At 43.1% G+C, this 21,579-nt stretch overlaps 1 protein-coding gene and 1 long non-coding RNA gene across 18 annotated transcripts in view; one reads left to right on the top strand and one right to left on the bottom strand.

The window, feature by feature from the left end:
• The window catches only part of C1H6orf183 (chromosome 1 C6orf183 homolog), a 203,437-nt gene that overhangs the window by 51,961 nt on the left and 129,897 nt on the right, over positions 1-21,579 (bottom strand). For all 14 annotated transcript variants that reach the window (XR_002343788.1, XM_021090812.1, XM_021090809.1 and 11 more), the window contains 3 exons: positions 12,681-12,798; positions 10,816-10,981; positions 5,645-5,783 (listed from right to left, as the gene is read on the bottom strand). Coding sequence is in view for 13 of the 14 variants with exons in the window: in XM_021090812.1 (XP_020946471.1) it covers positions 5,645-5,783; positions 10,816-10,981; positions 12,681-12,798 (423 nt within the window). In the remaining variant the exon portion in view is untranslated. The remainder of the gene's footprint in view (positions 1-5,644; positions 5,784-10,815; positions 10,982-12,680; positions 12,799-21,579) is intronic.
• Positions 1,851-21,573, top strand: LOC110260563. Of its 4 annotated transcripts, none has more exons than XR_002343797.1 (3): positions 1,851-3,978; positions 12,693-12,826; positions 13,202-14,760. It is a non-coding gene; the product is annotated as an uncharacterized LOC110260563 (long non-coding RNA). The 4 variants fall into 4 exon arrangements; XR_002343798.1 differs by lacking the exon at positions 13,202-14,760 and adding an exon at positions 21,285-21,573 and having other exon boundaries at positions 1,852-3,978; XR_002343799.1 differs by lacking the exon at positions 13,202-14,760 and adding an exon at positions 14,769-15,024 and having other exon boundaries at positions 1,852-3,978.

Raw genomic sequence — 21,579 nt, 5'->3', positions numbered from 1 at the left:
CCAGCCTATACCACAGCCACGGCAGTGCCGGATGTGTGTTGCATCTGTGACCTACACGACAGCTCACGGCAATGCCCTCCTGGATCCTTTAACCCACTGAGCAGGGCCAGAGATTGAACCCACGTCCTCGTGGATCCTAGTTGGGTTTGTTACCAGTGAGCCATGAGGTGAACTCCTAAGAAATAATTTTAATGAGCCCAGACTCTTACATCTTCCCATATGTAGAAAAGCACTAAAATCATGAATTTGAGATGTTTGTTTTTGTGTTATTATCAGTAATCCTTTGATGTTCCACTACACCTTTTTTTTTTCCCTCCAAGAAAAAAACTCCTGTATATCCTGGCTCCTCCCTTACCTCATCAGAGCAGCATCTCAGAGCTGTCTGAGAGGCTGTCTCCCGGGCTATCGGGCTATCGTCTTCAGTAAGGTTCCTGAATAAAATTTTGCCAATTTTAGGTTGTGCATTTTGCCTTAGTCAACACTACCAAAACTCAGAGTATTCTGATGGAAACACTTATTTTCAGGCCAAATCAAGAGCACAGAAGCCCAATATCCTACAAACTCTCCTTGAACCAAGGATTTCTTCCATGTCATGCCTGTGCTTCTCTCCCACTAATCCATAAAATTACTTCTCTCTCTCAGCCTCTGGGCTCAGCTTTGTTCACATCTTACTGTTCATTCCTTTGACTGTACTGCTTATATTTTAAAACTGATTTTTTGTTTATTATGATGTTTTGACATCTTTAAAAAACCTTGCTGGCTGGGGAGAGATTGCTTCTCCCTGGGTAGCCAATTCTTAGAGATGGCTAAGGGCCCAGCATACCTTTGATATGCAAACTAACCAATCTGAGCCACACCTCCTTGGACCCCTGCAACCCAAGGTTCCTCTCCTTTAATCTTCCCAGGGCTAGTTAATGGGCAACTAGAGACCACCCCTACAGCCAAAACCTGCTGAATTATTCAGACTAGCTGATCCTAAAAACTGCTCCCCAGCCCTGCCTTGCCTTTTCAGGCCATGGTCTAAGCTATCTCCTTGTCCTGACCCATGGCCCTGTGTCATGGCATGATGCATGTTTCTTGGAACTGAGTATGACTACTTTGTTTTCCTGAGTCTCTCCTGTGTCTCCTCTTGTGGCTGTGCCAAGCTATCACATAAAAGAACACAGAACATTGACTTGCTCTCTTAGCTTGTTAAGTGTGATGAACTTTTAACTCCTAAGTGCCATAAACAACCACGATTCTTGGCAGAGTTTTAGAGCCCCAAACACACACTAGGTCTATTAATTTATAGATGCTTGGAGACTATTCAAAAATATTAATGCGTTCAGATGCATTCAGACTGCTACTCTAAGCTACAGAATCATGCATATGGTATACTCTCTAGAGAGACTGGAGTCAGATTCTAGTCACCACCATTGATCAAATCATTGGTTATCCTTTTCCTCACTTTCCTAATTCTCACCATCCTTGGTAGAACCTCTCTCCCCTTTATCAATAGAACTGTTTATTTGGGAGCTGTACAATATAATGCTATGGAAAGAAATGGGTCTCGGAGTTTCCGTCATGGTGCAGTGGTTAACGAATCTGACTAGGAACCATGAGGTTGCAGGTTTGATCCTTGCCTTGCTCAGTGGGTTAAGGATCTGGCGTTGCCATGAGCTATGGTGTAGGTGCAGATGCGGCTCGGATCCCGAGATGCTGTGGCTGTGGCATAGGCTGCAGCTATAGCTCCGATTAGACCCCTAGCTTGGGAACCTCCATATGCCATGGGAAGTGGCCCTAGAAAAGGCAAAAAAGACAAAACAAACAAACAAAAACAAAGAAAGAAATGGGTCTCAAGATGATACCTCACATTTTTAGCACTATATCCTTTTTTATTTCCTTGCTCTCGGTAGACTCCATATTTTGAAAGATTTTTCCACCAAACTAAGTATTCTCCTGTCTTTAACTCAAAGCTACATAAGTATCCAGTGTAAGCTCTGAGCTTAGGAAATAACAGGGCTCTGGAGTCAGATCAACTGTATGAATATAAGGTCAGCTATAACAAGCTGTGTAACTTGGGCAAGTTACACAACTTCTCTTAACTCGATTTCCTCATCTGTGAAGATAGTGATGTGATTGCTACCCCATGGAGTTAGCACATGGTGAGAGCTCAACCAAAGCAAGTTCCCTCTCCTCCTTATTGCACTCAGTTCTTATGATTCCAGTAAGAAAGACAAAGAAATATGACATTTTCTTTATGTGAAAAACTTTTGGGCAAATGTATCTTTTTCATCATGCCTTTGGAAATACTAAAAACAGCTCACTGTGACAATTCATTCAGACCCTCAGTTGGTAACCCCTGGCTTGCGCCTGCTGCTAGGGTAAGTCTAATCAGTGCAACTTGCCAGCAGTTCAAGATGCAGGGAAACCCAAAGGAATGAAAGATGAGCTTATTGCTTGTGCCAGTGGTGCACATGCCAAACACCAGCCCCTAAGAAAGTCAAGTCTCCCTAGCAGCCCACTAAAATACCAGAATAGATGCATCATACTATACTCTCCAAACTGTTGTGCCACACTCCAGCTGCCTGTCAATAAGCAGTCAAGGGTTTCCCAGAAGACCAGGCTTCTTGTGTGTGACAGAGCCACCCACAGTGTGATTCCATGCAAGCTGGCTCTAGCCACAGGGAGCAGGGAATTCATGGGGCACAGGAAGGGTTTTTCCTCAATGCAAAGATACAAAAAAGAAAACAAACCTGAAAAACACCTGCAAAGCAGCCCAGAGGAGGCCAGGCAAAAGTTGTGGCTCTTCACCTCTTAGATGCTGGAGAGGGGGACCACGTGAGGCCTTCTTTGTGTCTCCTAGAAATCCCAGATAAACCTGAAGCACACTTTAATATCTGTGTGTTCAGAGACATTTAAACTAGATGAGCATAAAAATAAACAGAAAACTGAAGAGTCATCCAACATAAGTCCAAGGACTAAGAAACTGGTGTTGCCTCTTGAGAGAACCCTTGCCATACTCCTAAATCAGGCTTATTGCAGGAGGGTAATGCACCTTCGGTTTATTTCCTCAAACTCCTTTTTATCCTCATTACACTGAACATCAACAATGCATTCAGATAAGTGGCACTTTTCATGCCATATGTTTTATTCTGTTCTACAGAGTTCCTTTGAAGGACTTTTTTTCCTTCCCTCTATTCTTGAATTTCAGAGGAATTCAATTGTTTAAATCAGAGAGTGGCAAACTTTCTTAAAGGGCCAGACAGTAAATACTTTCAGATTTGTCAATCATATGATCTCTGTTACAACTATTCAACTCTACAGTTGTAGACTGAAAACAGTCAGAGGTTATCCATAAATGAATAGGTGTAGCTGTGTTCCAAAAAAAAAAGACTTCATTTCTGGGCACTGAAATTTGAATTCCACATAATTTTCACGTGTCACAAAGTACTACTCTTGAAACTGTCCCCTCCAAACCCTTAAACACATAAAAACCATCCTTAGCCCATAGGCCATACAAAATCAGGCCGAGGCCCATGGGAACACTTTGTTGATCCCCAACGTAAGCAGATGAGATTGACTGGAACCACTGTACCACTTAAGTATTGACCTTCAGTACAAATGATTAATTACCTGAAATTAAAGATAAACTCAATCCGCAGACATTTCTTGCACTGGCTAATAAATAACTCCTGCAGGTGGGCAGACATGCCCAGAGGTGAATGACAGGCTTGGGCAATGTGATCCTGATGCTACTGGAAGACAGCACTGATTTCTATCAGATTCTGGCCTCAGCTTGGACAGGACTGGGTGACAGGGGCAGAATGAAATTTTGTGCTTAGAAACAGGCATCTGTCCTACAACCTGAGCTGGTCAATGCCACAGAGAAGCAGGGGCCAGATATGAGGGGACTCTGCGGGACTACTCTCCTGTTGTCCTAGAGCTATTTCTTCCTTGCCTCCCATGGCCTATGGAAGCAGGCTGCTCTCGTTCCAGGTAAGAGTTCAGTTCCCTCTTTTCAAATTCTGGGGAAGCCTTCAGCTTGTATAAGCAAAATGTTCCCTGGGGTAAACAGGCATATTGCTCAGAGTTGGTGAGCTCTGGGAAGGGTGAGGGAATGTCTCAAGCCTCCTGTCTCTTGGTTATCTAAGGACTTCTAGTTTTTAGGTTCAGCACTAAGTAAAATCCTCCAGTGGGGTGACATTTATCTTTCAGCTTTTCTTTTTCTTCCACCTCTTGCCATCTCTTCAGAGTCTCCCTTTCCATCCATCCTGCTGCTGTCTGGCATCCATCCTAGTTCTCAGGCTTTGGAGTCAAATGCACCTCGGTTCTAATTGGGATCTGCCAGTTACTTGCTGTGTGATTCCAAACACATACAGACCCCAAAGAGTTCTGAAGAAAAGCTGGAGGAAATGCTATAAATGAAGGACTCCTGGAGGTATACCATTCTGGGTGGTTCCTTCTGAGGTCCTCTGAAAAATATACAGAAACCAGACCTAGGGCACAGGGTCCTCCATTCCTACAGACCAAGTGTGCCAGGGCAGAGAAAGCCCTGTAAAGCCATTCCTAGGGGAAGCGAGTGGCTCCCTGGGAGAACAGGAGCAAGCTGAACCCTGCAGAGCTGGAATCCAAAAAGAACTCCTGGGGTGTAGTCCTATTTCTCACCCTATGTAAATTCCTGGCAAATTCTGACTTGAGATTGCACAGCCCAGGGGGCTAATGAATGGCCATCCTGACAATCAGTGGAGACTTTCTAGCCTACCTGCTTGACAAAGCTATAGCTCTGAAAGCTGTCTGCCAATCAAAAGAAAATAAATTAGTCTGATTTTTTGGCCTGTTGAATTAACATTCTAAATCCAGGGTCCCATCATGCTCAGAGCAAAGAAAACACAGAGCAGAAAGAGGAAACATAGTTCAGGACAAGCCCCAATTTCCATTCTCTATGGACACACCTGCTAACCAGTGGGAAGCGATTATAATTCACAGATAAGAGCACCACCCTACAAGGTCTCCCTCATTGATTAAATACTCACACTGGGAATTAATCAAATGAAGTTAATTAATTTGACAATTTAAGAATAAGCAGAGACCCTCAGACCTGACTTCTTCCCTTCCCATACACAACTTATTATTTATACAGGAAACATTGTGACTCTTAATCCGAACTAATTTTCTCATCAGTCATGATTAATTAACCAAATAGACATTCTTTTTGGATGCAGAGTATTTAATACCTACAGGGCCAGAGGTAAATTAACTTATAAATTTAACTCAAGTAGTCAATTCTGTTGGTTTCAGATATGCAGTGAAAATTCTGTTCTTTTGAAAGCTCATTAAGGGTTGGAAAAAAAATAAAACTCTTAGGAAAAATCATCTTCAGAAGTATAAAAAGTATGATTCCCAATAAAACAGTCTGTTGAGCAAACTAACTGTACAGAAATCACATTTAATAAAATCAAGAATATTATTTTCTGACAAGAACACAATCCACCTGAACAGCTTTTGCAGCAGAACGCGTTTGTAGCTGCAGTGTTCTGGATCAGGTTGTGCCTGGGACTATTTTAAGCTCATTATCTTATCATGCCAAGAGTGGCCTCCCTGCAGGATCACTCAGACACTTGCCCTGCAGACTTTACTGACGGGTTAGCACTCCAGCCCTTACCGGATGAGGTACCTCACTGCAACATCAAACTGGAGAAGCATAACCTCTCTTTGGAGGAGGAGGGCCTGGGACACCTGGGTTGGGTCTTGAGGGTCCTGGAGGTGGTCAATCATTTTCTGCAGCTCTTGAAGCTCAGACCCTAGAAGATGGACAAGATTTTAGTGTGAAATACAGTACCCTAACTACCCTGTAAACCACTATTTCACCTCCAAAGCTAACCTTTTACCTAAATTAACTTTGTGAGTGTACTAATTATATGTTTTGCAAGATCAGCAAAGCCTTATGTTCTAGAACCCAAGGTCTGATTTATCTTTCCTTCCTTCCTCCCTCAGTAACGTAATAACTTGCTTTGCTTTTCAGCAGAATAAGGACATACTGCTGAAAGAAGTTTTCAAAGTTTACAAGGTTATAGACTCTAAGTAGATTGAAAAAGAGAAATTGCACGGGATGAGAAGTACAGGACTCAGCAGATCTATTAGGGGCTTGAAATCACTATAAACCAGCACTCATTTCTCATAGTCATGCCATTCAAAACAGCCCTGTCACTGGCTCATTAAAGACTCAGAATCATCCAAGGCAAAACCAAAAACATATATACATATATGTATACACATACATATACATCTTTCTGGGAGATTCTCATCATTTTAGGAGTAGCTGTGAGAGATCCTAAATTGGCTTATTTCCTAGACCCTTACTGTAGGGGTCTAAAAGCAGGATGGGTATACATAGATTTATATGTGTTTGGATAGAAACTTAAGTTAGGGCCTCTTGGGGCATCAATATTGGTTTGAGGAACCTAGTCTGGGTCTAAGTGGCTGTAGTAGCATCTCTATTATTAGCTTAGGAAATGAGTTGGTCAGAATGGGAGAGCACAGAGAGAAAATGATGAGCCCTTAGGGAGCACTTGTGGAGTGCGCAGGTGGGCTGCTTCCAGGGCTACCAGGATGTCAGCTATCTGAAGTGCTCATCACCTCCCTGTGAGGCAGTTTCAGTTTTCTACTCGAGCGGACATCCTTGCTATGAGAAGAAGATTGTGGATACTGATCACAGAGCTTGATTACAGCCCAAGGTAGAAGTGAGATGGAGACCCACAGGCATTTCCAGAGTTAACCTAATCATTAGCTCTGCCAGACTTGAGCAGCCTTGTACCCTCTCTGGCCCGGTACTGCATCTCTTCCCACATTTCTGGCCTGGAAGGCAGAAGAACTGAAGGAACAGGGAGGCCATCCATGAGAGCTTGATCAGGGCAGAACCAGGTCTGAGAATCATGCTAGTATGTACTTGTAATATATGCTCTTGACTTTAGGAAAAGATGAGCAGTCCAGATTTCATACCTACTTGATGTTTTCACTTGATTTTTTACACATAGCATAAAAATGTTTTGGGGGGTATTTTTCCAGCTACAAAAGAATTAAGGCTAATCATCAGATTTTTTTATGACTCCTCTATAAATATTATGGTCATATTGGGCTGAACAGAGACTTCCACTAGAAGAGGAGTCACAGAGAAAACTGTAGCAGAATCTTAAGAACTTTGTGGTGGATGGGAGGAGGGGTGATGGGTGAGGCTTGTTTGTTCAAGGTGTAGTGTGCTTGGTCCAGAAGCACCATACGCAGGTGATGCAGCAACCAGGGGAAAAGCTTTGTAATCCCCTGCAATGACAATTAAAAAAAAAAAGAATATAAAGTTGCATATACCCTGTGATTAAAGCTCTGTAAAACTATTTGGGCGAGGGCTAGAAGGAAGTAAGGATAAATAAAAATATTTCATTTGCTGGAATGGTTGAATTACGGGTGATTTTCCTCTTTTCCTTCTTTCCATTGTTGTTTATATAACACTTCGTGTGCACTTTTACATGATCACTTCCCAGGAAAATTGTTCTGTGCTGACAGGTGGCATTATTAAAATACAGATATGGGGGTGAGGCCTACCTTTTCTTTGCTGATAATAAGCTCATTTGGGCCTCCCTTTCTTGTGGGGTCACTGTGCAGTGGGAGCAGAGGAGGCAGGCACAGGCAGGGTGGACAGCCTGTGTGTGAGGATGGGGCAGATAGTTGCCATGTGGTCCATGGCTGGGGGCTGAGAATAGACCCTCCACCAGGAAACACTAGGAATCAAATGAGCCTTTTCTTGTGCCTTTCTGCAGGAGGGTTCTGTTTGAGAAATCAGACAGAGAGAGGGGAATCACAGAGGCCCAGGTCCACGTGAATACTCAAAGCCAGTATATTCTGTTCCTGAAATCCTAAGTTCATTGTGTAGTACCCGGGTTTAATTGCCTCCTAATCCTTTACATGGAAATCACAGTGTTAACTCCCACATTACATCCTCTGCTTCACATGAGCTCCCAAGGGAGTTGCTGAACTTTCAGGGAAGGAGAGGATTTGGCAGGGTCCACAGAGCTAGTCCACAGCATCTAAGAGCTGCTTCCTCAATCAAGCAGTAGGACCACAGCTGAAACTTGTTTTAAAAAAGATTTTAAAGCATATAAATACACAAAAGTCACTTTATCTAACTCCAAATAGTTCTGAAATGGCTAAAAGAAGTTGGGTAGGTATATGACTAGACCCATCTCATCTTTTCACCTTAGTTCTCCTTGCCTCCTCTGGGAAACAGGCCAGGAACAGAGCAGCCTCGCCTTTTAAAAAGATGATTATCTTAGAGTGGGATTTTTTTTTTTTTTTTTTTAGTTCAGTGTGCTCTTTATCTATTTTCAGCAAAGTAGAGTATGCAAAACTTGGCACATTCTCCCTGGAGCACAAATGTTTTTGCTGGCAGCATGACAAGGCGTGTGTCTCTAATTGCACACCTTGGAACGCCTGGGCCCCAAATATTTCAATGGTTTCCGGTTTGTAAGCATATAAATAGTAAAAAACCAATTTCCTTCATTCGCAATTCTAGGTCCTCAACAAACTGGCCTCATTTCCCACTATTCTTCAGCATCACACTGGTGGGTTCATCATTCTCTGGGCTGGCCATGTGCAGTTCTGGCTGTTAGCTTTGCTAGTATCCCTTTCTTGTTCTCCTCCTGGACCATCCCTCCTATTTTTCCCAGTAAGGTGAGGGGAAGTTCCCCAAAATCACCTTCCCTGAGAGCTCTTCCCTCCCAGCTGCTATAGGACTTACCTGCAGTGACATTTTTGGGAAACATGGCTCTGGCTCTATCTCATCTCCATGTAACACCTGCCTCCCCCTCTTGAGGGGCAGGGAGAGCATTTTTCCTTGCCTGTCCTCCTTTCTCCCATCACTCATCTGAAGTCCAGCCCCCACCCTCCCAACCTTCATCCAGCTCCCCTGAGAGCATCTTAGTTTATTTTCTGAGTAAACCCCTTTTACAACAGTCCCAAAAATTAGCAAAAGGAAAGGATCTAAGAGTGCTTTTATAACCTCTTGATGCTTATATTGAAGACTTGCTTGTAGGTCTGCAAAAATTCTGTGCTTTTTGCTGTGGCTGCACCAACTCCTTCCTATCTTCATGCTGCCTCTCCTCAGGCTACAGGCATCTATCTTCCTCCAGGGTCACCTTCCCACATCTCCCATCTGAATGTTTATAGATTCAGGAGTTCCCATCGTGGCTCAGTGGTTAACAAACCCAACTAGGATCCATGAGGATGCAGGTTCGACCACTGGCGTCACTCAGTGGGTTAAGGATCTGGTGTTGCCCTGAGCTGTGGTATAGGTTGCAGACACAGCTTGGCTCCCGAGTTGCTGTTGCTGTGGCGTAGGCTGGTGGCTACAGCTCCGATTGAACCCCTAGCCTGGGAACCTTCATATGCCAGGGGTGTAGCCCTAAAAAGACAAAAAAAAAAAAAAAAAAAAAGGAATGTTTATAGATTCCTACACCATTCATTAGCACAAGCCCAATCTACTGGCAAATTAAGTCAGGGTCTCTCATGAACATTTCCTTAAAGGGTTGGCCAGAAAGGAATGTATTCAGATTACATCATATTTGTTTTAAGACCACCAGGTTTAAATAGGCATATTATCTCATTTCTTTAGCTCTTCTCATCCTTTTAAAATCCTTGGCTACTATGTTATTACATATTGCTATTAACTGACTAATGACATAATTTGGATAGGAGTCAAATTATTAAAATAATAAGATCAGTTTCACTGTTTCTGATAAACCCAGCTTGCTAAGCATTTCAGTGTCTTTAATTTACTTCATGCATTCATTTGAGAACTTGTGCTGAGTTAGAGGTCATGGATTAGCCCAGGCAGATAAAATTAAAGCCTCAATTGTTCTTACTAACAGGACTACTGGGTCATTGCTAGCTAATCGAGGGCTTCTTGAGAGTGAATGCTTGGCACTGACCTTCCACGTTAGTATGCAAAAGCTAGAAGGGGAAAGGGAATGAAAGCAAGCTAATATTTAACAGAGACTTGTAGATCCTTCTATAATTTTTTACATATTTTAATCCATAGAACATCTCTGTGAGAGAAATATTATCACCACCACCCCACCCCCGCTTTTATAGATGGGCAAACAGAGACCTAGAGAGTAAAGTGCCCAGTTCATAGTGAACCAAGTAACAGGGGCAGGTAAAAACCCAGGCCCCCCAAATTCTGATTTGATATACTTCATGATTTAACCTGTAAATGTGGAATCAATTAGTTTGGAAACTCTAAACTAAGCTTTTTTTTTTTTTTTTTTTGTCTTTTTGCCATTTCTTGGGCCACTCCCGTGGCATATGGAGGTTCCCAAGCTAGGGGTCTAATTGGAGCTGTAGCCGCGAGCCTACACCATAGCCACAGCAACGCAGGATCCGAGCCGAGTCTGCGACCTACACCACAGCTCACGGCAACGCCGGATCGTTAACCCACTGAGCGAGGGCAGGGACCGAACCCGCAACCTCATGGTTCCTAGTCGGGTTCGTTAACCACTGCACCATGACGGGAACTCCTGGAAACTCTATATAATGGGACTTTCCCTTGCCCTTCTGTCATTCATGAGGAAATATTTTAGTCCTGTCTTCCCAAGTTTTAAGAGCTTCACAGCCATTACTAGACAGGGGAACTCCTTTCACAATGTATATCAAATCATCATGCTGTTCACGTCAAACATCTTACCATTTAATATTTCAATTATACCTCAATAAAGCTGAAAAAAAGAGCTTCATAGGATTTGAAATGAAAATTGAAGGTGACTTGAACCACCTTTAATCACTTACCAATACCCTCAGTTCCTCCCCAGTCACCTTTCAGAGGGTTAGGAATTAGAGGAAATTCAAAACATGCTGGACAATTTCCAAGTTTTGCAAAACTGAAAAAGTAGGCCACAATGTCATGGAGAGGGGCTATCAGCTGTAGAGTTAGCTTTAAGGCTCTAAAAGCTGCCTGTGGGTAAAATCAATACAAGGAAATAAATTTCAAAGGGGATATAAAAATAGTATTGATTAGGAACATTATCTTTGAACAAGAATATCTAGATAAACACTTTCACAGTATAATACCAGATAAAAATTATTTATGTATATATGCATAGTCTGCAAATATTTTCTCCCATTATGTAGACTGCCTTCTCCTTTTGTTGACTGTTTTGCTAGCGGAGGCTTTTTAGTTTGATGTTATCCCACTTTTTATTTTTGCTTTTGCTGCCTGTGTTTTCAGTAATGTATCCAAAAAATCATTGCCAAGACTGGTGTCAAAGAACTTCTTCCCCATGTTCCTCTAAGATTTTAGTTTCCAGTCTTAAATTTAAGCCTTTCATCCATTTGAAGTTAATTTTATGACCGGTATAAGGTAGGGATCCAGTTTCATTCTGTTGCACGTAAAATTACCATATGATTCAGCAATCCTACTTCTGGGTATATATCCAAAGGAAACAAAATCCATCCATCAAGGAGATTATCTACTCTTCCATGTTCATTGAACCATTATTCACAACAGCCAAGATATGGAAGCAACCTAAGTGTCCAGTGGATGGATAAATGGATAAAGAAAATGTCACACACACACATGCAGGTGCACACACACACACATACATGGATATTAGTCAAACGTAAAAAGAAGGAAGCCCTGCCATTTACAACAACATGGGTAAAACTGGATTACATTTTGCCAAGTGAAATAAGCCAGACAGAGAGAGACATACACCGTGTGATCTTACTCATGTGTGGAACCTAAAAAAGAAAAGGTTAAACTTACAGAAAGGTGGTTGCCAGGGGAAGGAGGAAATGGTCAAAAGGTACAAATTTTATTTATAAGATAAATAAGTTCTGAGGATCTAATATACAGCATGGTGATTATAGTTAATAACACTGTATTGTATACTTGAAATTTGCTAAGAGAGTTAGATAAGCATGCACACCAACAAGAATAAAAAGGTAACTAGGTAAGGTGATGGATGTATTAACTGAAGTGTGGTAATCATTTCACATTTCACAATGTATATCAAACCATCATGTTGCACACCTTAGGTTATATAATTTTATTTGTTAATTACACCTCAGTAAAGCTTCTGAGGGGAGGGGAAGAAAGGGTGAGAAACCTAGATTGCTAAACAGGTTTTCCCTCACAAAGAAAAAAAAAAATCAGAATGTTCCCAAATGACCATTTAAATATTACACTTTATTTAGCTAAATACTTGAATAATGTATGTATTATTAACTACTACCAACTACCCTTTTTGATGGTTACCCTTAATCAGTAAGTGAGGTACCTAGAGGAATCCCTCAAAAAATAGGAACCAGCAAATTATTATGATTAGGTGTGATCTCAATTTCGCCTTAGCTTCAGCACATCAGGGTGAGGTTTTCTTGAAGGATTGGGGAGGAAATTGAGGACTAACCAGGAATATGGGAAGTTCCAATTAGTGTTCAGTAATGACCAGGGAGAAACAAAACTATGAAATAATGAGGCACAAGGGAAATTATAATAAACCTGGCAAAAACATGAGGAGTTGTGAGATTTCAGTTATTAGATGTTCTGAGGGAGATGGGGGGGGGACAGACAACAAGAGATATTCCGGGAAATTGATATGTTTAACTGTGGGACATAAAAACAACTGTTATGGCTCACATTAAATAATACAAACCTTTTCTGGCAGAGTTTTGAACATCACCAGCACTTCAGAAGGATGGGGTATGAACCATAAATTGAGGAAGACTTTCCCATCAGCAGATAGCAAACGGCGTGGCCGGGGCTGAAAACTCCTGCAAGTAGAAGAAGAAAGCACAGCAGGTAGCACAGCATTTCTCTCTGAAAGAGGCATTGCAAGTGAACTATTTATACCACTGCCCTCTAGCCACCATGCCAGAGTCCAGACTGTGGCGACACACACATGGGCGTCTAAGCCGGAGGGCAGCAGGTCTCCTTTTCAGGCCGCTCACAAGTGGCCAGTTATAAATAACCGAACCAGAGCAGAGCAGTTGGTCTGGTTTTAGCCTCAGCTGTGCTGGGAGGAAGGTGTGGGCGCAGAGGGAGGGAAAGTTGTGGTGAGAAGGGAAGGGGAGGGCATGAATTAAGTGCCAGCACCATGCTGGGGGTGACATTTTCTCACTTAATTCTTATGACAACCTTAGCACAACATGTATCTATGTTGTTCCTGTTTCACAGGTGAGGAAACTGTGGGCCTACCAGGTTACAGAGATCTTGCCTACACCATTCCTAAGAGTTGAAGTTGAGATTTAAGTGCAGATCTGTCCAGTCCTAGAATCCAGGCTCAAGAGACCAGTCTCTATTTTCTTTCCCTTCCCACCATGTTTCCTGCCAGGTGCTCCAGACTTTGGTCCTTTTTCCCTCCTTTCTCCTTTTCTCCTCTTCCAAATATTTTCTCATGTCTTAGGCAGCAGTGTAAGTGTTAGAGTTTTATATACAAATACATAATCCATATATGTCTCATTTAAGGATTCAACAAGCCCAGCGCCTGGCCTGCAAACAGAATGTCACCAGCTTCTTTGAAGCCCCATGTGCACATACTTTGTGGTCCCTGGAGGAACCATCATCCTGAATTTTACATTCATTTATAGTAGCTTTTCTTTGTAGTTTTACTGCAAATGGCTATACCATTAAAAGATGATTTTGTTGGGTTTGCCTGTTTTTGACCTTCATACATGCAGAAGCTCCTGATCTTTCTACTGCATCCACTGGAGGGAGAAGGCCTCCTAACCTGGTTTCTACATCATCTCAGGAGTGAGGCAGCCCACTGTTACAGAGGGTGGAGGGTTGAGAGACTGTTTCCCATTTGAATGGATTCGGTGCCTTTGAGTTTAATTAACCGTCTTTATCTAGTGTGGAAAATGGTGGTATGTGCAGTAAACAGGTGTGGAATCTGGCATCCATGGACCTGATTTTGAGACCACCTTCCATTACTCACAGCTGTGTGGCTGTAGACACTATCCTGTTTGAGTCCTTTTTTTTTTTTTTTTTAATGGCCACACCCACGGCACATGGAAGTTCCTGGGCCAGGGACTTTATATTAGCCACAGCTGCAGAATAGGTTGCTGGATCTTTAACCCACTGCACTGGGCAGGTGATGGAGCCTGTGCCTACATAGCGACCCAAGCCACAGCAGTTGGATTCTTAACATGCTGTGCCACAGTGGGAATTCCCTCTTTGATTCTTTTCAGCCATAAAATGGGGATAATGATTCTTAACTAAGATTGGTGTAAGGAACAATTTTTAAAAAGAGTTATCAGGCATGTGAAAAATATTTCATACATTGTGAGGTGCTGTACAAAGTTCATTACTGTGATGCCAAGGTGTGGGTGTCTAGCAGAGTGATCAGGGGTGGGCAGGGGCCAAGGGATACGTGTGGCCCAGTAGAGAGGCATGTAGGAACTCTCAGAGTGATTTGTTAAGAAGCAGGGACCTGAACACATTAAGGAGGGGATGCTTTAGAGCTCAGGGTTCTGGGGGAAGCCCAGAGACTAGTGCCATCTCACACCTACCTTGGTTATGCTAGACCAGGCAGCTTTGACACCACACACAAAAAGCAGAAGGAGGTGTGTAGTGGATGGGGGGCCCACACCCCCACCCCACCCCCCTGCCCAGGGCGCCTAGGACATACTCAGCTCTGCTCTTCCAATTCTCCTTCTGGTCCCCAGCAAGTGTGTTCACTCTCTGGCTGCTGCTGCCATCCATTCATCCTTAACCCACATCTGCCTGCCTGACCCTTCCACAGATCCAGAGTCCCAACCTGCTCCATCCTGGATGGCAGTGTCTCAGACCACCTCAATCAAAAAAGGCAAGAACTGAACTCCTCACCCGCTTCCACCCGAATCCTGGGCCTCCTCCTGTGTTAAAAGAACCACAACCTCCAAGTCCTCAAAACTAGAAACCAGGGAGTCGTTTTTATTTATTTTTTGCTTTTTAGGGCCGCAGGTATGGCATATGGAGCTTCCCAGGCTAGGGGTCCAATTGGAGCTACAGCTGCCGGCCTACACAACACCCACAACAACTCCAATCTGAGCCACATCGGTGACCTACACTACATCTCATGGCAACGCTGGATTGTTAACCCACTGAGCGAGGCCAGGGATCGAACGTGCAACCTCATGGTTCCTAGTCAGGGGAACTCCTCCATTTCTTAAAGTACAATGTAATTCATTTTAACTGAAGGTAAAATGTTTTCCATATCGAACATTCTGAATATGAAACTTTTTAAATTACTAAAACTCAACTTGGAGTGAATCATCAGCCATAAACCTACCTTTTTCAGGATTTTAATCAGGCAGTCTGAAGCGCAGGAACAAAGTATGGTGTCAGTTTGGAGAACTTATTTCAGCAACCACAAAGCAGACTATCCTGTCCTGGAGCAGATCAAAACCAGCTTAATCCTGTCTTAGCTCTGTTACTCAGTTGACCCTGTTGGACGGTACCCAAGGGAAACACGGACTATAAACAATAAAAAGTCACAAGGCCTGAGCACCTAGGCCTGCATGCCACCGGGCTGGCAGCAGTGTGGCTAAAGCCAGTCTTGGCCTCTGAGAAGCACCTGTGTCCCTGGGGCCACGGGGCCCTCTATCAAGTGTTATCTTTTCCTTCTCAGCCATTATTTCCTGCCATTTCCACCCCTGCCGTCAGCAGGCAGCCTCTGCTTGAGGTGGGGCAGTGAGGGCAGTAGAAGCTTTTAGGTGCTCAGTGCAGGAACAAAACCTGGTTCTCAGCCCCATAAGGGGGATTCCTCTCCCCTTGTGATGGCCCATCAACTCAGCGGCCTGTTGACCTGTTCAACATCACCCCTCTTCACCTCCATTCCCCTTCACTGCCCACTCCAGGGCTATATTCCTGAATTCTGGAACCATATCACGTCCAAAGACTTAAATATTCTACATTTCCAGCTCAACCTTTTCTCTTCCAGTTTTCTCACTCATTCACTCCCACTAACCCTTCTTCATGGCCACAAAATACACTCCTTGACATTATCCAGCCCTCTGGCCTCCTCTTCCATCTGTCAGTTCCATTCTGACTCCACTCCCTTCTCCACACACGCACTGGGTCTCACAGCCAAGCATATGAACTACTCTTCCACCAGCACCTGCAATTCTCTTCTGCTTTGTACTCCTAACTCACCTATCTAGCAAAACGCCAACTCTCGATCCCTCCAGCTGGTCTGGCTTTTGGCCTCTAGTCACACGCTGCTGAGCACAGCTGGAGGAAATCACACTACTCATTACACTGAGGCAACAACAAGTAAATGGTTTCCAGCCTGAGCTGTGTCACGCAAGGGACAACTGGTTTTCTTTCTTTTGATCAGCTCTCATGTCCATTTCCTTTTTCAAAAATTCCAAGTCTTTCTTAAACCTCATACCAAATTCCTAGCAGCAGATGATGATACAATCTGTTATTTCATAATTGAATTAAAGGGGCTGGAACTGCTTCTACTTCTGTGGGCCCATTCCCCTCTCCCCCTTCAAACCAAGGTCAATGCAGAGGTACATATCGAGGCTATGAAATGAAGACAACCTCAGCCCTCAAGGATCTTACATTCCAGAGGAAGGTAGACAAGCTAGCATGAGGTTATAATAGAAGCACGGAGGATGGAAGTATGTGAAAGTGGAGAACATCCAAAATAAGATGCATCTGAGACTTGTTGGGAGACTAATGGAAGAAATTTGCAGCTTCAGAGCTGTGATTCATTATCTCCATCTCCACATTTCACCTCTTAATGACATTACCATCCTTTTTTCCTCATTAAAAAATGTGATAATACATAAAATTTACCATGTTAACTGTTTTTAAGTGCACACTTCAGTGGCATTAAGTACATTCACAATGTTGGGCAGCCATCACCATCACCTATTTCCAGAAAACATTTTTGTCCATCTTCCAAAACTGAAACTCCATACCCATTAAAGAGCCATTCTGTCATGTGTGTCTCTTTAGGGCTGCACCCGCACCATAAGGAGGTTCCTAGGCTAGGGGTCAAAGTAGAGCTGTAGCTGCTGGCCATAGCCACAGCCACAGCAACACCGGATCTTTAACCCACTGAGTGAGGCCAGGGATCCAGCCTGGGTCCTCATAGGTGGTAGTTAGATTCGTTTCCACTGGGCCATGATGGGAACTGCTATTCTGATATCTTTTTATTCACTCCAGCATGAGACTGTGGGTGACATCCTGGATTCCTCTTCCTTCTCACTTGGCTCTGCCTGAAATCCAGCACCTGGCCTAGCTGATTTCAACTCCTAAACTTGTCCTGTATGTACAGTTTCAGTAGCTTCCTAATGATTGCTGACCATCATCTTGCCTCCCTTCTCCTGGTCTGTTGAAGGACAAATGGCAGACTTTGGGATCTTGCCCGTGGCTCTGTACATCATGTTTCTCCTGGCTCAGCCTCACATACCCTGGAGAGGAGCCATGGGGAAGCATGTCCACATGCTGTCTCACATCTCTGTGCCGTTGCACATGCGAGTCTCCCAGCTTGAACTGAATTTCCTTTCCTTGTCCACCTGAAACACCAGTCATCCTTTATTTTTTATCTATTTTTTTTTTTTGTCTTTTTGTCTTTTTAGGGCTGCACCTGTGGCATATGGAAGTTCCCAGGCTAGGGGTCAAATCAGAGCTACAGCTCCCAACCTACACCACAGCCACAGGGATGCAGGATCCGAGCCCTGTCTGTGACCCACACCACAGCTCATGGCAATGCCAGATCCTTAACCCACTGAGCAAGGCCAGGGATCAAACCCATGTCCTCACAGATCCTAGTTGGGTTCCTTAACCACTGAGCCATGATGGGAACTGCCTAGTCATACTTTAAGAGGTAAGTTAAATGGCTTTCCTTTCTGACACCTTCCTAGCTCCCACGCCCCACTTCCCTGATCCTTTTGATAATACTGAATGCATTATCTATTATACTTTAATTTTATTCTTTATCACAATGTACTATAATTGTTTATTTCCCCTTGCCTGAGGGCAAGAAGCATGTCTAATTCATTGCCATACAGCCCTTGGCACCAAGGCTGCCATGTATTTCCCTCAGTCTTTGCCCAAAGGCAACTGGCAGTGGCTGAAATTCCTGCCCCGAGGACATGGTGCTCTCCTCTCATTCACACAGAGCAGCGGTGTGGGAGAGTGGTGGCTCTGCCAGTCACATGGTAAGGGCTTGTGTAATGTTAGTGTCCTTTCTCTGTCCCTTCTCTGCTCCTCCATCAGCTGATGCCACTGCTCTTGGGAGTGTGACCAAGTGTCGTCCTGGTCTCCAGACTCATCTCCAGAGCCATGAGGGCACGGAGCCCTCAGGCAGCAGCCTTCTTTGGAGGAGAGATTTCCTTGGCTCCTCCTCTATTTAGATTCTGGCAGGGTATCTCTGCTAAAACTAAACAGTAACTTATAGCCTTTGAAGGATTAATTAGTCTCTCAGCATTATTATTATTATTATTATTATTTTGGCTGCACCCATGGCATGTGGAAGTTCCTAGGCCAGGGACTGAACCTGGGCCATAGTAGTGACTCGGGCCACAGCAGTAACAACGCCAGATCCTTAACCACTTGGCCACTAGGGAACTCCAACATCTTAGAGTTTTAAACCTACAGGATTTATGGGGCTTTTCTATTTGATGCGATGGTGAACATAAGCAAGGAGGCCTTCTTTCTCGCTTTCCTTGACCATGGTTGATATTGCTAATCCATCACAATCTTACAAGCTTGAGACGTCTCAGAATCCTAGGCAGGACATGAATACATTGTTGAAATTGATATTTAAAATAAAACATTTCTTATCCTTGATCTAATCCAACTCTGTATTTTTGAGTAAGGTGAGGATCTCTGTCCTCCACAACCCTCATTCCTCAACTCCGTCCCTTTATCTCTAGTTAACCTTGACTTGGGATGATTCCCATTTATCATTTCATGAGCATTTTTTTTTTGCCATTTCTTGGGCTGCTCCCACAGCATATGGAGGTTCCCAGGCTAGGGATCTAATTGGAGCTGTAGCCACCAGCCTACACCAGAGCCACAGCAACTCGGGATCTGAGCCGCATCTGCGACCTATACCACAGCTCACGGCAATGCCGGATCCTTAACCCACTGAGCAAGGTCAGGGATCAAACCTGCAACCTCATGGTTCCTAGTTGGATTCGTTAACCACTGCGCCATGATGGGAACTCCTCATGAGCATTCTTAAGTGGCCTCTTCCCAGCAAGTCTTTCCTCAGCAGTTTCATTCCTTGGAATAAAGCTCTAGACAGTTCAGCACTAAAAAAACTTGGCCTGTTTAGCTTCAGAGAGTTGCTTCAGTTTCCTCACTTATTAGATAAAGAGTTGAAGCCCAGAGACTGAAGGTTCTGAGACTTCAAAACAAACTATGACTGAGCTGGGTAAAGTCCAAATATTGTAACTCCCAGGCCATGGTTCTCTCTCTATACCTCCGTGTAGCTAGAGTTCAATTCTCATTAATCCTCAATATATGGAATCATAGACTTCAGACTTAGAAAGAATCATATATAGTACCTTTTCCAAACTTCTAGAGAAAACGGAAGTTCCTTTCTCTATGCTCCATTTTGTGTGAGTGCTTTAAAAGGGACATGTTAAAATCTAGAGAATTTAGGAAGCAGGAGATGTGTGTAGTGGAGAACCACCGAATCTGTTATCAGTTGCTGTTTGTCCACTGCCTGACTATATGCCATGGGCTCTTGGTGGGCACTCACTTTGCTTACACTTTCCTGGCCCAAAGCCCTGTCCTGAAATGATCACACATTAACTGACCAGATGATCTGGGGCTCTAGTCTCTCCTCTTTATTGACTGTTTTCCTTAATCTTTAGGAAACATAGGTCATCCCCAAATAAATAAATAAAGGAATAAAACAAAACCTGAAAGTTGGGGAGATTTTTTTTTTTCTCTCTCAACTTCCTGACCTGCTTATTTGATTGCTGCAAATAAAATATATCAGAAACAAAACCAGACTTCCTTAATTCGTTTTATCCTAGATACAAAAAGTAGCAAAATCATGGTGATACTTCTGGAAATTATTTTAAAAATTTGATCCCAAATGCAGATTGAGCTTACAAATGGTTGATGTGGCTAGTGGGTGGATGAGAGAGTGGAACTAAGTCCTAGAGGATTAACTTGTGATGATTTTATATGAAAGATGCACTTCAGCCTCACTGCGAAACATATAACCTATCAGACTTTAATAAAAAAAAAAATCAGACTACTGAGGCATTTTTGCCCTACTTCTCTCTCTGATGCATTCCTCTATTGTGCAAATCCTGAAGTTTACCCAAGTGAATGTACTGGTGGGGCTCATGAGACAAAACACTGGTAATCCATAAACTAGGCATCTTGTAAATATCAAGTTCAGACTGGCCACTATTTTGATAGCCAGCTATTGGTTAGCCAAGGGAAGATGCATTCAACTTTTTCATTCTCTAGCATTCTCTAGCCTGTTCTATCGTCCCCATTCCCTTGGTGAACTGCAACTTACCTGTCACCTCCTCTTTGAACTTCTCCCTGAGGCCCCTGGGCTAGAGTTAAACACTTCCTCTTCAGTGTCCTCACAAGACTTTTCACATAACTTTAACATGTTATCTTTAAAATCTCTGACGTTACTCATTTGTTTATAGCGATTTCCCCCATAAGACTGAATTTACTGCCAGAGTCCATGACTTATTCACCTTGGTAACTCCAGCATTCATAGTACATGCTGAATAAATAAGCACTGGATAAACAGTGGTTGAATAATCCGTGAATAAGTGAGTAAAGAGTGGTCTGATACAGTCTTTTAATTCTCTTCTATTTCTTTGTTCTGTGATCACATTTATTAAGTATTTTACTCAGCACTAAGCTTCACTCCATGCCATAAGAGGGAGGTAAGCTCACCCTACAGAGTATTTTTGTTCCCTCTTGGAGGCTGTGTAACTATGTATTACGCCCTTCTTTTTTTTTTTTTAAAGGAAATGTCATTTACATCACAGGTATGCCAACTCCTCAACCAGGTGAGTGAACTCTAGGTAGGCTGAAAAACTGGATAAGACATGATAAGGATGATAAGGAAGGATAAGAGTGGAAGCAGTTCCACTCTTTTCACTTAATATCACTCTACATACAAATTATTTTCCTTTACCAGAGAAGTACAGAAGGACACCAATTTATCCAAGGCACTGGAATATCATTGCTTTTTTTTTTTTCTACACTACTGAGTAAAATATTTGAAGCCAGAACAGTTCAAGATTAAGTTTACTTATTTGTTTGCTTATTTTAGGTGCTGGCTTATGTAAAAGAGTGCAACTGATGAAAATCTCTGGGTACTCCAGAGGAAAACAAAACTGCATAGATTGAAAAAGCAGTCAAACAGCCCATAAACAAAGAACTCCTTCTGCATTCAAACACAAAGATACTCTTATTCTTGGAGCATTAACTCTTTCTTTTGCCCATCTGGACCTGAAGATCCAAGGTTAAATACAGCAAAGGGAGCAAGATTTCCATACCAAATGTCACACATCTCTCCCCTGGGGCAGGAGGAGGGAGAATAACAAGCTCTAAAGAAAATTCCGCAC

The sequence above is a fragment of the Sus scrofa genome, chromosome 1 (assembly GCF_000003025.6).
Source record: "Sus scrofa isolate TJ Tabasco breed Duroc chromosome 1, Sscrofa11.1, whole genome shotgun sequence".
NCBI classification, from domain to species: Eukaryota; Metazoa; Chordata; class Mammalia; order Artiodactyla; family Suidae; genus Sus; species Sus scrofa.
The sequence above is the reverse complement of the archived record's forward strand: the minus strand, read 5'-3'. Positions and strand labels throughout refer to the sequence as shown.